At 42.6% G+C, this 16,676-nt stretch overlaps 2 protein-coding genes across 2 annotated transcripts in view; both read right to left on the minus strand.

The window, feature by feature from the left end:
* itga8 (integrin, alpha 8) overlaps positions 1–3,886 on the minus strand; it is a 40,286-nt gene extending 36,400 nt beyond the window's left edge. Inside the window, exons 1-4 of the mRNA XM_020612868.1 lie at positions 3,498–3,886; positions 3,063–3,193; positions 815–915; positions 564–687 (exon numbers count right to left, since the gene is read on the minus strand). Coding sequence (XP_020468524.1) covers positions 564–687; positions 815–915; positions 3,063–3,193; positions 3,498–3,691 — 550 coding nt within the window. The 5' untranslated portion in view covers positions 3,692–3,886. The remainder of the gene's footprint in view (positions 1–563; positions 688–814; positions 916–3,062; positions 3,194–3,497) is intronic.
* Positions 3,887–6,115: 2,229 nt separating this feature from the next.
* Positions 6,116–16,676, minus strand: part of mindy3 (MINDY lysine 48 deubiquitinase 3) — a 21,531-nt gene continuing 10,970 nt past the window's right edge. Inside the window, exons 12-16 of the mRNA XM_020612830.1 lie at positions 12,366–12,438; positions 10,477–10,549; positions 8,690–8,777; positions 7,842–7,913; positions 6,116–7,012 (exon numbers count right to left, since the gene is read on the minus strand). Of these exons, the coding sequence (XP_020468486.1) occupies positions 6,863–7,012; positions 7,842–7,913; positions 8,690–8,777; positions 10,477–10,549; positions 12,366–12,438 (456 nt within the window). The 3' untranslated portion in view covers positions 6,116–6,862. The remainder of the gene's footprint in view (positions 7,013–7,841; positions 7,914–8,689; positions 8,778–10,476; positions 10,550–12,365; positions 12,439–16,676) is intronic.

Raw genomic sequence — 16,676 nt, forward strand, 5'->3', positions numbered from 1 at the left:
TCAGCCCATCCAAATGACAAAAACACACATTTTCCCACCTGTGCTGGTTTTATTTGGCCAGGTTTTGAGGTTTCTGTTGCCAAGCAAATACAACACGGGTGAATGGAATTTTGTTTGTAAAAAAAAAAAAGAAAAGAAAAGAAAAGTCACTTTAAAAATGCCATCACTTTTTATTGCAGATATGGTAATAGTAATAGAAACTGTCACAGTGACTCTCTGGACACTTTTTCAGGAAAGACAGGCTGCAGCTTAATCTTTAAAATATACTATTTGCATAAAAAATTACTTTTGTATTGGCATTGCTCTCTATAAGCTGACATAAAAATGGGTGAACTGTATTTAATCTTCATGTAATATTATGATATACAGCATTACACTGATGGAGGATACAGCACCTTAAGATATGGTTTATTAAGGCCATATCCTAAAATTAAACAAATTATATGTAGTTCATTTGTATTAATACTGACAGCAGAGAAAAAAGTGAAAATAAAGGAAGGGAGGATAGAAAACAGTAAAAGAGAAATGGAGGCAGTTGCAGACAGGGTTGCAGAGTGACTCACTGGTCCTGCAGGGCGAGTACTCCGTGTAGGCGCTGAAGTTCTGGATAGCCACATAACAAGTCCCCACAGGTTCCTTCTCCCCACTCAGCTTCAATGTCCGCCAGTGGTAGAGAGGAGCGCATGCCTGAATAACAAATAACACTCTTATTCTCACATAATCGAATATTGCACATTAAAGTACATCTAAATGCCTTAAGCATGTGCGATGATACAGGTACGTGTGTGATATGAACTGACATCAAGACACTCACCACCACTTTTCCTTTGTGTGTCCTGACTGATGCTCCAAACCACTGGTGTGACTTAAACTCAATAGGCTCTCTGGTGCCATTTACCTTCATCATTCTGTTATCTGGAGACAGAGACGGAGGAAGTGGCGAGGACATAAAAAGAGAATGAAAGAGACGGTTCATAACAGTGCCAATAAAATTTGATATTGACCGTAGTAACGTAGACCCAGGCCTGTAGCTTTGACTGTGTGGGTGGAAAGCTGTTTTTGATAAGAAGGAACAAACAGCAATGTCTTAAACAGGTCTGTAACAAACATCCAAAAACCATTTGCCGCCCAGAAACAGACATATATCAGGATACTGGAGGGGTTTATATGCACCAAAGCCTTTCCCATAAAATGTAACAACACTTAAGGGACTTTTGCCTGGGCCTGCACACACAGTGGATTAGTAGAAGGAGAACACAGACACTGGAGCAGTCAAGTATTTTGCTTTATTTGGTTTCTACACTCTAATCATAGACATGCAATCTATCACTGATCTGTTGCACTAGCCCCATATCATCCCCCATTCCAGCCCCCTTCCCTCTACATTGTCATGACTTCTGCATAATGTCACTTAAGCCATGCACACACACACACACACACACACACACACACACATAATTAGAGGCATGCGAAGCTGATGTATATATATTAACCAATACAGTGCACAGAGATGTTCATCACTTGTGTGTGTGTATGTGTGTTTTATATGTGTAATAAAGGAAGGGTCTGTGGTCGCTGTCATCAGTCACCTTATGTGTACCCAACCACTCTAGTGAAAAGATACATGCACATGCACAAGTCTACACACACATTTGTACCTCTATGTTTATTTTTCTATCCCCAAAACCTGAAATTTCCCTGAGAACACAATACAACTAACTCCTCTGTGAAAAATATCCTATAATTAACTTTAGGGAGCACAGAGAAAATGGTCCTCACTTTGGAGGTTTACCCTCATCTACATGAAGCCCAGCTCCATCTAGAACTGAATCTCTCTCTTTGTGTCACATAAAGTAGTTCTCCCAGCAGAATGATTCCTTGAGTTAGGTTAGAGAATTGAGGTTGTGACCAGTCAGTGCAGTGACAGGATTATAGTGGTAAAAGTGATGAAGCAGTACTTTCCCCACCCTCGTCAATATCACTGCAATGCCCATGAGCAAGGTCCTTAACCCCAGCTGCTCCAATGGAGCTAGGCACTCAGTGACCAGCACGTTAGACTGTGGTTATACTGGGCAGCTTCCAGGTGTGAATGTGATCAGGGTGTTCCTGAAAACAGAGGTGGCCTCTCAATGGACCTACTCTGACTAAATAAGGGTTAAATTTAGAAGAATAACTTATTGCTGCTCTGATTCTTTGTGTTTCTGGTAAAGCGCAGAGGAACTTCCATCAAATCTTCTCAAAGATGACAGAAGTCCTTCCAAAAGAAAGATTGACAGAAAAAGAGAGAGGAATAAACTGATGAAGAACAAGCATAGGAGTGGGCCGCAAGGAGAGAGGGATACATTTTCAAGATCTAATAAAAAGCAGACCTCACCCAAGCCCCTTTTCTTCCAAAGGGGAGCTAAATTCCCATGTGCATGCACTTTACCCCCTCCCCTCTCTCTGTCTCTCACTTTCTCACTTGTTCTCTCTCTCTACCTCTTGCACACACACACACACTCAAATGGAAATGTGTGCATCAGAGACGTTAGATGCACAAACAAAGACTGATTGCACAGTCAGCACTGATGATAATATGCTGAAAACCATAATGACTGTAGGCTTGCACGAATGTACCCGCCAGCCACCTTTTGTTTTGTTAGACTTAGCTGATGAGACCCATATGTCTTATCTCTCTTTTGTCCAGCAACAGTCTGTGCCAACCCAGATACACACACGCATGTTAGACGCACAGGTTGTAGAACTCCACTGGTTCCAAATAGCAACATCTGAGGGCTACCTGTGGCCTTCGAAGGACCTACTTGGACCTCCGTGAAAAAAAAGTTGTTAAATTTAATTTCTGCTATTCACTAAAGTATTCATATGAGAACTCATAAAACAATTCAGGTCTCATAGTCTGTCCAGCTTTAAGTGTTAAGTTATTCCTTTTCACATCCTGTAACAACACAAATCCTTCAAAACACAGGTTTTGGGAATAATGAGGATAATTACACCATGTGGGGCCCAGGAGGTCTGTGATGAATTTATTTTGGTCCATGCTATAATAAAATTTGGTGACTTACTGGAATTGTCAAAAGGTATTTGTCTGCAGCTGTCAGGCAGCCCAGGCCAGGGGCAGTAGTAGACGGCTCCTGCCTCCACGATGCCGGGCTGGGAGGTGTTCGCCTTGGGCGCCCCCACCAACACACTGATCCTGGCGGGGAAAAAGAAAAACCAAAGTACATACACATGGCATGCAGGAGGGAGCATACACTATGCCAACATGTGTGCACACTGCTCATTCACAAATCTCTTTCCTTTCTCTTATTCTGACTTGTTCTGCGAGGTACAGTAATCTGAGCACTCCATACTTCAACTGTTCCTAACATATATGATGAAGAGTTATTTAATTTTTATTTAAGTAGAGATTAATACAGTTTTATTCCACTTACTGTACATGACATAGGCTGCATTATATATTTGTATTATGTTGTGTCAGTCCCGATGTTGCCACTCACGTGTTGCTGCCAGTGGTTGCTTGGTAGAAGTCCACAGAGTAACCGAAATAACTTCCATCGGTTCCCCTGTAAACTGTAGGATGCTCTGCGTGAAGGTTAAAACCCCAAACTCCATCCAGTGCCGTCCAGAGCACCGAGAGAACCCCGAGAACAAACATCCCAGCGGAGCAAACGCAGTCCAGTGCGCGCTCCATCCTCAAAGCACAGCCAGTTGCGCACTATTCCAAAAAATGAGAGGGAACTGGGAGAGGGAGAGATATTCCTCCTTGCAGGTGAGGTGCGTTTGTCCCGAGTAAGTCCGCCTGTCACTGGGTCACTGCGCTCCCTCAAACCTACCCACTGACACTCCGAAACCACCGGGTCTGTCCGGAGTCTCAGCTACAAACTGCACAGCCGCGCCCCCGCCCTGCTCACAAAAACGTAGAGACCACATCTAAGCGCGCTAAGTGGCTGGCGCGTCACAGCTCCTTTCAACAGAAAACTTTCTGTGGCGCTGGGGACTCAAACCTGAAACAATAAATAGCATTAAAGTGAGATTTACAACCAGTCCAGAAATGTTCACAGTCGCAGGAACAAAGACTTAATTTGACTCCACTTTATTTGCGCGCGCATATGCACACAAATAAAAAGAATAGTTCATAAATTTTAACCATCTTAATAGACTAGGTTTTATTGGCCAGTTTGTTCAAAGATGTCGTTAAAACTGGGCTGCGTTTCCTTCCGCTGAGAATAATCACCTGTAATTATGTCAGTAATTACTATGTCGGCATACAGCAGATATCTGGAGCTGGACAGGTAACTTGGTTCATTCGACACCAGGATACGTTCATCTTCATACAGTTTGAAGATTTGACAGGCCAGAACAGACGTTTGCATACTTAGCACAGCACACTTCTGACATTGTTCTTATCAAAATCATGTTTTCTGCGCGTGTGTGGAAAGAAAGTGGAAGAGAGATGAAGGTTGTACCCACTTCCATACAAGCGGATCTGCTGTTTGTCAGCTTGCGGAGTTTGCTTGAACTAAAATAAACTTTATGGACACATTAGTGATGAATTCAAGTGTCACGTTGCAGTAAAACGGCAGCGGACCAGCGCTACAGTTTGCGCGTATCCGTCAGAAGAGCTGATAAGAACCAGCTGAGGTGAAGAGTCTAGAATAAGAGAAGAAACCCAACCTCGATCTGCTAGATGAAGGTGCTTCTCTCGTCCTTCGACACCTTTCCTTCCATCCATCCATCTTGCAGTCCTGTCCCCTTCTTGTATCGTTTTATTTAATGATTGCAGACTTGGTTCAACTTGTCTAAACATCTCCCTGATTGTTTCTGTGCAACACTAATGAGTGTGTGAGACAGAAGACGGTAAAGGGCTCTGCTCTTTCTCAGCTCTTTCTATGTAAATATAAGGTAAACAGAAAAAACACAACATATGTATATTCTGTAGGAGACATGTCTTCTCACAGAAGAAAGACAGGGTGAGGATGATGGAGCAATGCCACAGCAGATTCACACTCTGTTCTGTTTTTTTCTGCATCATGTGGTTTATGAGGTGGTCAATGAGGTAACCAGCATCATTTTCACTGCCTACAGTGAGCATGTGTGCACTTCCACCTACAACCAGTTCCTAAAATGTCTTAACACCAAATAAAACCCTGTCGAGGTTACATCCTCAGTCTGCCAGTTTGTTCTGATCATGGATTTACTGCAGGTCATTAAACACTCACTGTTAGTGCTTTATATTTGTACCCACTGTGCTCCATCTCTCTTTACAAACTCATCTGATTATAAATCAGACTTATGTCAGATTAGGCATTAGAGAAAACCATTAAACACACACACACACACACGTGGCTGGTATTACAACAACCTCGTGCACAGATGCAGTGGAACAAACATGATCTATATACACTAACACAAATGCATAAATGCTGTGTTAAGAACCGAAAGCCAGGACTAAGTGCTGCAATAGCATAAAGTGAAACTGCTCTAACACTTTCCACTTGTTCTGAGTGATAGCTTAGTAACACATAAAATGGTAGTGACATGCCACCGTTTCATTCGTCTTCTTTTGGTAAATCTTTCAGTAAAATACAGTTTTTCTGTCTTAGAAGAAATATTTTCTGTTTATAGAAATGTAATTAAGTGTCTTGGAGATTTAATGCTTCTATGAACAGAAAATAAAAGTTGATGGTGTGTGTTTTAGAGGAAAAGGGGATGCAGGCATCCTGAAACCTGAGGCTGTCCGATGTTAAGGTCAGGACATATTTAATCAGAAGAAGATGCACAGAGTAGGATGTCTCTAGGGGAATCCAAATTCTCCTAATTGCATCCAAGGAACTGTGAGGAGAGAGGAACCGAGGAGATGTTTTAACTGACATGAGACGTCCTTTCCTCGAGTCTTCATGTGAAGCAAGCAATCACAAATCGATTTCAGACAAAGGGGTGTGTCGATAACAGACTTCCGTGAAGGATGCACTTGTGTATCCTTGGTTATACAGTAGCTCTTCCAGGCAGCCTCCTCGCCCTCAGAGCAGGAATAAAAGCTTTGGGATGATCGACGAATGATAAAATTAGGGAATTGAGATTCACCTTGTGACTTCAGAGCTAGCAAACCACAGCATTTCAACAAAAAGTGTTTATTCCAGAACCTTTGAGTGTGATAATAAATACATTGATACTTGGCCAACATCAATGTGTGGTGCACAAAGGGCATGCGCACACACAGTGCATGTAAACCAACTTCAACTTGGTGAAAATGCCTCCAATTCACATCCCCAGTTCTCTGCATCTGGGTTGGTCCCTTTACATCGTAAATGCTTATCAGTGGGTCTGACTACATGTGTGTGTTCTCATATATGGAAGGCTTTGGTAGGTTTTCCCTTGGACAGTCCTACAGCTGGATTAACAGTAGTGTCTCACAGTTGACTGGTGATGCTCCAGTCCTTAAACCAAACCAGTCTGTTTCCTAAACAGTGTCTAACTGTCTACTGCTAAGTTGTAGCAGGTGTCGGCACACAGCACAACCATAGAAATAAAAAATAAACAGTCATTCAGTTATATTTCAATAGCCATAAATATCCTGTGTGTGAAATTACAAGCTGTGGTGAACGGACAAGAGCATGACTTGTAAAGGTGGGTTTACATTTGTGTGGAATGTGTGAGTGAGAATGAAAAGAAGAGATCTCAGGCCTGTATGTTTAGTTTAAGTCTCCAGTTTGTATCCATTTGTGTTGTTCTCATTCGTCTGCATTGAATGTGCCTCAGCTGATCTGTCAGGGTCGGCGTGCAGAGGGGAAGCTGGATCGAGGCGTGTGTGGAGCAGTAGTGGTCCGTCCCCATACGAAGACACACGCAGACTGTCTCAGTGCTAGTTCAGTGAGGGCGAGCGGTCGGTGGTCCACAGCAGCTCGATATAGGGCCACTTGGTCTGTAGGCAGCGTTTGACTGGAGTGTCGTCTGTCCGAACCATGGGGTCCTCGAAACCTAGTACCAAAGCTGTTCCTTCCACATACTCTACCTAAAAACAAACGCACACATGTAGGTCAGCACACAGTTAACACAGAGTTAACCAAACACACAAATTTCAACACTTTCTGCCAGCTTTGACAGGCTGCAACTCCATCAGTCTCTTCTGAGACACCTCCTCTTAGAAGGTCAGGGGTGAAATACAAGGGGCTGATGCAAGTATACAAAGCACACTCGCTAACACACATATACCATCTGCAAAGGACTGTTGCTGCAATCAGCAGGCCTGTTATTCCCATCTCGAGCTATGGGAATGGAATTGTCAACACATCCTTGCCCTGCTGCCATATGCATATACTGTTTGTGTGTTTGTGTGTGTGTGTGGACACATGTGCTGCCATTCAAACATTCGTGTGCGGACACATGTGCTGCCATTCAAACATTCTGCAGTAGCAGTATGGAAAATAACTGTTCTATTGACCAGATCAATGAAGAAAGTGATATTTCTGAGTACCAGGTTTGTGCACTGCCATCAGTTACATCCACTGACAATCATCCGTCAAACTAAGCCTGTATAATAGGCTTGTGTTTTACCTTTTATCACAGCTAGGCTGCTGACAGAGACCTCCGTGTTGAAATGACTCACAGACACACAAGGCTAAGCAGGGGTTTTTGGATGGATGGATAGGCTATTAGGCTCGCAATAGCTACTGTTTATTCTGGAGTGGCCGGCTGCCTCAGACTGTGTGTGTGTGTGCGCGCACATGTGGGTATGAATGATGACAGGAAAAGAAGAGAAGTAATTGGGAGAGAAACAGGGAATATAAAACAGAATGACCATCATTACTTAATATGAAAATGAACATGAACAAATGTCTTACCCTCTCGTTGTAGTTGGACTGTTTGAGTCCATTGTAGTGGTAGATGGGAAATGAGTCTGGGATTCCTGAATCCTGGAACACAGACAGGGAACAGACTGAAAAACATGTTATGTTGTTCGAGAGTCCCTGGGCAAACTGTTCTCACAGAGATGAAGGTAAAGACCCACAGAGGCAGAAACAAGTCAAAGTGAAACATCTCTGCTTGTAACCAAAGCTTATATGTTATATCCCATGTGTTCACTTTAAATGTGTGTAGCACTAGGAAAATGTCTGAATAATGACACAAAGTCAAACACTTCCCATAACTTTGGCTTGAAGGTGCAGAGTGTGTCGAGATCTTCGTGTTTATATGCCCATATATGAAACCCTAACCATCAGCCCAATCCCATGTGTGTTTGAGTGTGTGTGTCCAGTTGGCTAATGGTAGTATAATTTCTTTGCGGCTCAGGGCCGTTCTCTGGTGAGTCCCTAAATCCCTGATCACTTTAACACAGTTCCCCTCTGTCTCTCCCTTTCTGCCTTCCTCACTCACCCTCCTTCATAAAGGCGCCTTACTTCACTTTCTAAGCTTCTCTTCAAACCATATCATGATGAACACACACACACACACACAGATTTCATATGAGACACCACAGGAATGTTGTTGGCATCAAAACCTTTGATTTACTAAAACAGCGCTCCACATACAGTATGGTTGGGAAAAAGACATTAGTGTCACCCGTTTGTGTGTACACAACTTGTATGCGTTTAGCTGAGATGTGGATTGCACCACTGGTGGAAGACATTTGTCAGACAGCGTGTGCACCTCTGAAGTGGAAATCCACCTCTGCACACACGCTCACAGGTACCTGATCAGGGAAGAACTCCAACAGGAACGGGCCCAGAAGGATTATGCCCAAACTCTCTGGATCCAGCTTACTCTTCACCAGACTGACACTGAGAGGACAAACAGAGGAGGATGAGAAAAGGAAGCAGAGGAAAACAGATGCAGAAATCCAGACAGAGAACAGACTGAAGGAACATGCACCTAGAAAAAAAAAAGGGGCACAAAACAAAAAATCTGTGATGTTTTGTGTTTGAATACAGAGTCCACTTTATGATCCCCTTATTACTTAGTGTGGTCTTGCAATGTGTGTTTTGGTGAGTGTGTGCATGTTTTCATGAATACCATGGCACAACTAAATATACCGCTTTCCAGACATTCCTACATGTTAGATCAGTGTTATTATTATTTCTCCATGATAAAAAATAGGCCTTTTAAGGCAGTGAGGAGGGAAGAGAGGGTTATGCCCAGACAGAGTGAAAGCAACAACTGTGTCGATTTTTTAGCAGTAGTACATGTACTACTTCTAAAAGTTGTACATGTACTACTACTAAAAGTAGTACAGAGCAGACACTGATCCTGCTCAACTGTCATTGAGCTGTCAGTGACACGTGCCGTTCTGTAACTGACTTCGGATCCATTTGCAGGGGAAAAGGAGAACATCTCTACATGGATCAATACAATATGTCATTATAAACAACTGGTTCGTGTTGACAGGGATCAGGGGCGTGTGTGGGTTTGTGTGTGGGTTTGTGTGTGGGTCCACCGAATGAGAGCATATGACGCCATCATTTAAAAAGTTTACTGGGCATGAGATGATGGTGCATTTAAAATGCCGACACCGAGACTGCCAGTTATTCCACGTGTCCATTACATCCTCCTGTTTGGGTTATAGTGCAGTCAGCTGATGTTTGTCTTGAGTGGTGTCTATCATTCCAGTGGTAAATGGCCACTTTTCTATACAGCGAAGAACACTGAAAGGGCTTTTACACTATTTTCCATTCACCCACTGTGCACACAAACATTCACACAATGATGTCTGGTCCAAGGACACTTCGACACATGAACCATCAACCCTCCGGCTAGGAGACGAGTCGCTTTATTGTATTGTTTTCTTTAAGGATTCTGTACAGACTGACGGTGATTAGCTGGTTTTGCACTGAGGGACTAGCAGTATTGAATGTTTTTTTTAATTAATGTTACATTAGTTTGAATTTTCCAAATGGGGCATTTCAGTCTGTGAGTATCTGTGAGTGACATTTCAATGAATATTCTGGATTTGCTCTTCTTCATGGTTTGATGCCATTATGCAAGCACTAAATATGCTGCTTTTTTCATGTGGAAGAATTCCTGCCTTGCACCGAGTGTGTCCCTTCACTTTTTTGTGTTCAACTGTGATGTATCAGCCATCTGGGGGTCTGCAGAGCAGATCAGGGGTCCAGTGACTCAGCCAGGCCCGCAGCTGCAGCGTTAGGCCTTACTGTTCCCTCAGATGAGAACGTGCTTCTGTTTGAAGCGGCACTTTAAAGCGTTTCTTCCGTCTCGGTCTTTCTTCCTGCTGTTAATAATCTCCCTCTAAGCCTGTGTTTTTGATTCTTTCTTGCTAAACTTTTATAGTGGGCTCTCTCTGGTCTTACTTTACTGTAGCCTGGTAGTGAAACGTGAGCACAGGGTGGCTGACCTGGCCTGGCCGTGACTTAAGAGTCGGAACTTAAGTCGGCTCTACAGGTGTGTCTCTCTCTCTCTCTCTCTCTCACACACACACACACACATTGAAATATATATACACACACAAAATATGCAAACACTTACTACTCTGGCTCTGAGACAAGGTCAAGGGCTTTCATCACATCCTCCAGCAGAGACTCTGGGATGAAGCCATTATCTGGAGAGAGAGAGAGAGAGAGAGAGAACAACAGTGAGATAAAGAAAAACTGATGCACCGGCTGACTCTGGACAGAACATTAAATACAGGCTTCAGCTGAAAACCAGGAGAAGCCTTCACTCTACACACATATGGCCCTTCTTTCTCCGACCTACATTCCCCGGCCATGATAACCGCTTTACCTGAGAGGACAAACTTTAAACAATAACATGTGCTTTTGCCCAAAAGACACTTATGAATTGCATGTAATTTAAACATCAGCATGTTGGCCTATGATGCCTGTTGTCTGGATACATACATAAACCCAAAGGGCACTGTGAAGAAGATTAACTGGCAACAGCACAGAGGGACAATGACAAACAACAAATATTAAAGAACACGCTGAGACAGTGGGCTTCTGAGTGTGTACGTCTAGTGAGTCACTGTATTGTGTTTTAAGACATCTGGCGCCCTTTCTCCAACACAGTGGTGACTCCACATTTGACACAGACGGATTTAGAGGTCTTTTATACAGCACTCGACTGTGCTGCTGGCTACAACATGTGTGTATACACTACAGTGTGTGAACAGGTGAGCGTTATGTACAGTACATCCCCTCTTGCATGTGCTTACATGTGCATTTTGATCTGTGGGGACACCTACTGTAGCCAAAGCAAGTGTTTGTGCACGTCTGCACCAACGCGTGTGAGCAAAGACCATCTGGTGGGCAAAATGTCCCAACAGAGGAAACAGAAGTGGATCTGCAAACATGCAAATTGGTATTCTGTGCAACAGCAAGAGGCAGATGAAAAACAAGGAAAAAAGATGACAGTTACTGTATGTTTACATATTTGTTGCTGAAGTGACTCAGTGCAACACTTTATCACACCCCATACAAAATAATCTCTATAAATCTGCATGTTTTCCTACAAGCCAGACAGTGAATAATGATGTTTATGGCAACAAAGAACAGCACTCTTTACACAATGACACTGCATAAATATGAATGCACAGTATGAATTACGACTAGTGATTTACTAGAACCTTGGCTGAATACTCTTGCAACATGGATAGTGCCAAGTGTGTGTTGTGAACATGCTCCCAACATCTCTGCAACTCATGTCTCCAGAGCAGAAGAAAAACAATACACAACAGATGTTAAGACTGAGTGTTTCATTTCAACGCACACTCTGGTCTTTAAGTGCTCATGACTGCACAAACATGCCACAACATAATCCTGAGGCTACATGAATCAACGCTGCAGACATCTGACATGAAAAACTACACTATCTTCTCTTCATCTGTCTCTTGTGATAGTGTGGCTTTCTGGGTCCTTCCCCTTGCCTTTTACCCCAGTCACCTCGAGGTGACAAAAAAAACGAGGTTTAAGGAGAACAAGGTACAGAGGGAAGGAGTAGGATGACTGACTCAGCTGTTAAAGGAGCTGATCTCACCAGCTTAAATCACAACAGTGTAGATCAGAGGAGAGAAACAGACACTCGTTCTGCCTGAAGAAGACAACACTGGAAACAGGACAGAGGAGGTAAAGGGGGGGCAGTGGGGGTTACAAATGCATCTGCTCCACAGGGAAGAAGGGAAGACAAAGACAGCAGGGCCAGGATATTGTTTTCTCAGTTTGTGTGTGTAGCTGTGTTAAAGTGAGAGTTGGGATTAATTACAGAACAGCTGTGTGTCATGATTCTCATATAGCTGGTGTATGGATGAGCAAATTAAGTATAATGATTTATTTAAAAAGGTGCGCGGAGGCTGAAGCTCCAGAGATGTGAATCATTAGCATAATGATCACGTGTACAATAATATAAGATATTGTCATTACCTTCAGGATCAAATGACTGGAAGACTCTCCGTGCCTGTTCAGATGAAGACTCTGGACCTACCAGGGACATCTCCTACAGAGAGACAGCCAGGATGGAGAAAGAGAAAAAAATAAATAAAAGAAAAACAAAAAAGGAGGAGAAAGAGAAGTATAAAAGCTGAGAGGCTGTGTATGACCTAATGTTTGACCACATAGAAATTTGTGACTCAAGTGAGGAGTAGGGTTGCAGCGGTATCCTGGTTTCAGGGTATACCATGGGGGGGGGAAAGAGACGCAATATGTGCGCACCTTTGTTCACCGACTGCCTATCAGACTCTACAATGGGCACCACATGCAGCGGACAAACGGTAGAGAGAATATGTCAAAGAAGACCATCCACCAAAAAAAAAAAAAATTAAAATCAGTAGTGTGGGATTATTTTGGATCTCTCAAAAACTAACACCTCGAGAACACCATCCCTTCGTGCAGATCAAAGTATGTGTCCTGTTTATTACTTTAATCCCAAACAATAAAATGAGTATATACACATGTTGATCATAAAATGCACTATCAAAATCATTTCCCCACATTGTCTGTTCATACGCTAATCTCTAATCTTTTACAAAATGATTCACACTGATCCCGATTGGACCCCAGAAAAACACACGCACACACTTTCCCAGCTCATACAAGTGCTTGTGTGTGTGTGTGTGTGTGTGTGAATGAAGGCACAGACAGGAACAGTCTGGCTGTGCTATCGCACACCTACGATGGTTTTTTAGAGCATTGTGACGGCATTTCTCATTACTGCCATACGTTTTAGTGTATATTCAATCTAGCTCAATCAACTGGCCTAGTCACTTGCAATAAAAAAAGAAGACCCTTTTGTTTTCATTCCTTTGGTCGTTGTAGCTGATGATAATACTAATATTAATACTAATACTGTGCAATACCGTATACTGTAATACCGTGAAACATATTTTCTGAGACGGTTATCGTACCGTGAAAATCTCATACCATTGCAACCCTAGTGAGGAGACAGGGGAAGCTGCAGAAACAGAGAGCACAGAGGGGGAAAGAGGAAGAATTAGATCACATCGTAGCAGAAGGTGGCTTCATCAGAACTGAAAAATTAGAAGTGATCAGACTATCACCTAGATCTAGTCACAACTAAAAGACTGTGATTGTTCTTGTCAAGGCTTCAGCAAGACTAATGCAGGGATTTCCCCAACCATATAAAGGCTTAAGCACAGCACCTAAGTGTGTTTGTGGAGCGCCTAAGCCAAATGAATGTGAAGAGGCAACATCAGAATGAATGTATAAACAACGGTGCACTGAAAAAGAGAAGTGACGAGCTGAAAACAAAAGTAAGCTGGCAACAGGAATGACCTGTCAGTCAACGATCAGTGTTTGGATCAATGTTTGTGACTGGCAGCCTCCCCAAGCTGATCAAACAGCTGACTGGCTATTTCTCTGTACCTTCAACTCGGGACAGTAGTTACAGCCATCGATAACGTTAGCCCCACAAAGAATAGGCTACACCTTTGTTGGGGAGTAATTCTTGTGAACGGGAGATAGAATGTAATCAATTTTACAAGGAAAGAAACTGCTAACGTAGCTAACATGTACAGAACTAACTAAGCTATGTTAGCCAAGAAATCTATTTAATGTTATATAAAAAATATGTTATAAATGTACAACAAACTACTGTCAAGACATGCAGCCAACACACAGTGCCACGTTTTGCAGCGGTGTGCGATGCACTGCTAATGTACTTTGTGCACATTTGTGTAACTCTGTATAATCTAAAGGGCCAGCAAATTCACCAGAGCACACTGGGTTATTAACTGATCTGCTGATAATGTTAGACGGCTTGTTTTCGTTCCAAACACACAATCAGGAAATCAGATCTTACACATATAGCCAGTGATTTATGACAAGCTCTACACTGTTTGTTTGTTGGTGAAGTTTTGAGAGAACAGTGTTGGCAGTGAAAGCAGTAATGTAAGAGTATACATGTACGCAAGTCAAGAGGGTGATACCCCTTGTGACTGGACTAAACACCTCTCACTCCCTCTATAGCAAGGGTTTTAGCATAAGCAAGGGTACGACAATGATGCCAAAGTCACGTTGTGAAAGAACAGGTCTGAGAGAATGAAGCAGGATGCAACAACTTTCTCAAACCATCTGTGTTTATTCCTCACATGATGACATCTGTCACTTATTTTGTGGGCAACAACATGAACGGCATCAACAAAGCACCACGAAGTGCATGCATGCCATTATTCTTCCCACTGCACTGACACAACAACTACACAGAAGACACTGGGATCTTGCAGAGACACCACGGTAGCAGCATGACACCGCCTCCAGAACAGGGATAAACACTGTTGCCTTGAGATGAGTCACTGAACTATCAAGTTGGTTTTGTTTTATATATACTGAACCCTTAAGATTCGAAGACCTTTTTCTCATGCCGTCTCTTGTCTTAGTCAGTGTTTAATCTTTTTAAACATAATGTGTGTAAATGAAATGCCTCAGTGCATTATAACATCAAGTGCAATGGCGAGTGTCAGTTCCTTGAAAATGTCCTGAATTTACTAATTAGAAAGGTTTAAGTAAAGAAATATTACAGCAGATATAAAGGGATAATTTTACAAGAGAGGATGAAATGAGATACTTCACAAAAAGGCGGTGTTACAGCATCATACACACACCCATGCAAAGTGTGTAGGCGAGAGTCAGGAGGTTCTCACTGATCTTCCATATGAGGGAGGGAATTCGTTTATGGCGATGCACTGGACAAACACACAATGTTTTTGGAGAGCAAATGAACCCTGCTCATCTCCTTTAGCTGGCCTTTATTAAAGCTTGAGCCTCAGATGGCTGCTTGAGTTTCACCATACACAGGGCTTACTCAGAGACAGTGAGAGGGGGAGAGAGGAGTTCATGGGGACACATCGACAAGAGATGACTCCCAGCTGCCGGCTCTTCAGATGCAAAGAAAAACAGTCACAGATCGGCTCACACACACTCACATACCATTCTGTCACACAGGGTCCTGATGTGTTAACATTACAGGCTCCATAAATCTGGCGGGAGAGTTATCATTAGTTAGATGTCTGTGTTTCACTCATGGGGCGAACAAAGGTCACTTTGCCATTCCTGGAGGAATAAAGTGCTGAGAAAGTCCCTTAGCGCTCGACTGCAATGTCTAAAGACAAATGCACTAAATGTAGGATTCCTGTTTTAATACACTATAACTTTTCACCTGAACTGAGAAAATCTCTCTCTTCCCATTCCCATTCCCAATGTGACGAGAAGCATTATCGATCATTTACAATCACTCAGCTGAGCGAAAGCTAAGTTAACACACTTTAAAATGCATATCTTCCAGAGTTTTACAATCACTCAGCTGAACGCCCAGTGAGCTTGGTGAACAAAAGCTAAGTTACCACACTTTAAAATGCATATCTTCCAGAGCCAGACAGACAACTTCAATCTAAATCACATGGTAATACCAGAGGAACATATTAGACAGACACTTTATCAGAAGACAAATCCTAGCTAAGTGATCATTAACAAACAAACATACAATTATGGCTAATCTATACATGCTAATATCAAGCGAATGAGCACATGGAAAAGAATAGAAAGGAGAATGAATCATGAGCATGCACATTGCACACAGAAGGTATATGACTCTGTGAATGTGTGTGAGGACAGATTTGTCTGGCTGGCTTTGATCTTTTATTAGAGGCCTGAGGAAGATGCTGCTGAGTTGGAAAACATGTCATGGTGCTAAAACACTCCACAGGGAAGGTGAGTATAAGTGTTTCTGTGTCCCAGTGTTTTCATTGAAACTCCTGCTACTATGCATGTAAAAAAGAGAATCTGTGCAATAATTCGGCCCGTTTCCTGCCAAAACCTATGGATCAGTACAGCCTTTTTTTTTCCTTGAGCACTAATGCCAGGTCTTAGTAAGTGTGCCTTATGAATTCAAGGAGCACATTCCAGTCCCCACAGCCCGACATTTGACACAAACCTTTGACCTCCTCAACACAGAAACAATAAGCTACGCTACATAAGAACAAAGTAAAAACAACATACAACACATCCAGACGTCCCACATCACATACATACATTATATGGAATGTGAGTCTCTTTTTCTTATAACCAGGCTATGTTTCCTGCATCACATCCTCCTAGATAAAGTACAAAACCAAGCTGAGATCCCAGTAAGCTCTTTATCACTTCAATCATTTTGGGGTGGGTCTACTAACCACTGCTTGAAACTGTAGGATCCAGTTCGTCTTACCATGCTAACTCTGA

Source organism: Monopterus albus, unplaced genomic scaffold (genome assembly GCF_001952655.1).
Source record: "Monopterus albus unplaced genomic scaffold, M_albus_1.0 scaffold127.1, whole genome shotgun sequence".
Taxonomy (NCBI): Eukaryota; Metazoa; Chordata; class Actinopteri; order Synbranchiformes; family Synbranchidae; genus Monopterus; species Monopterus albus.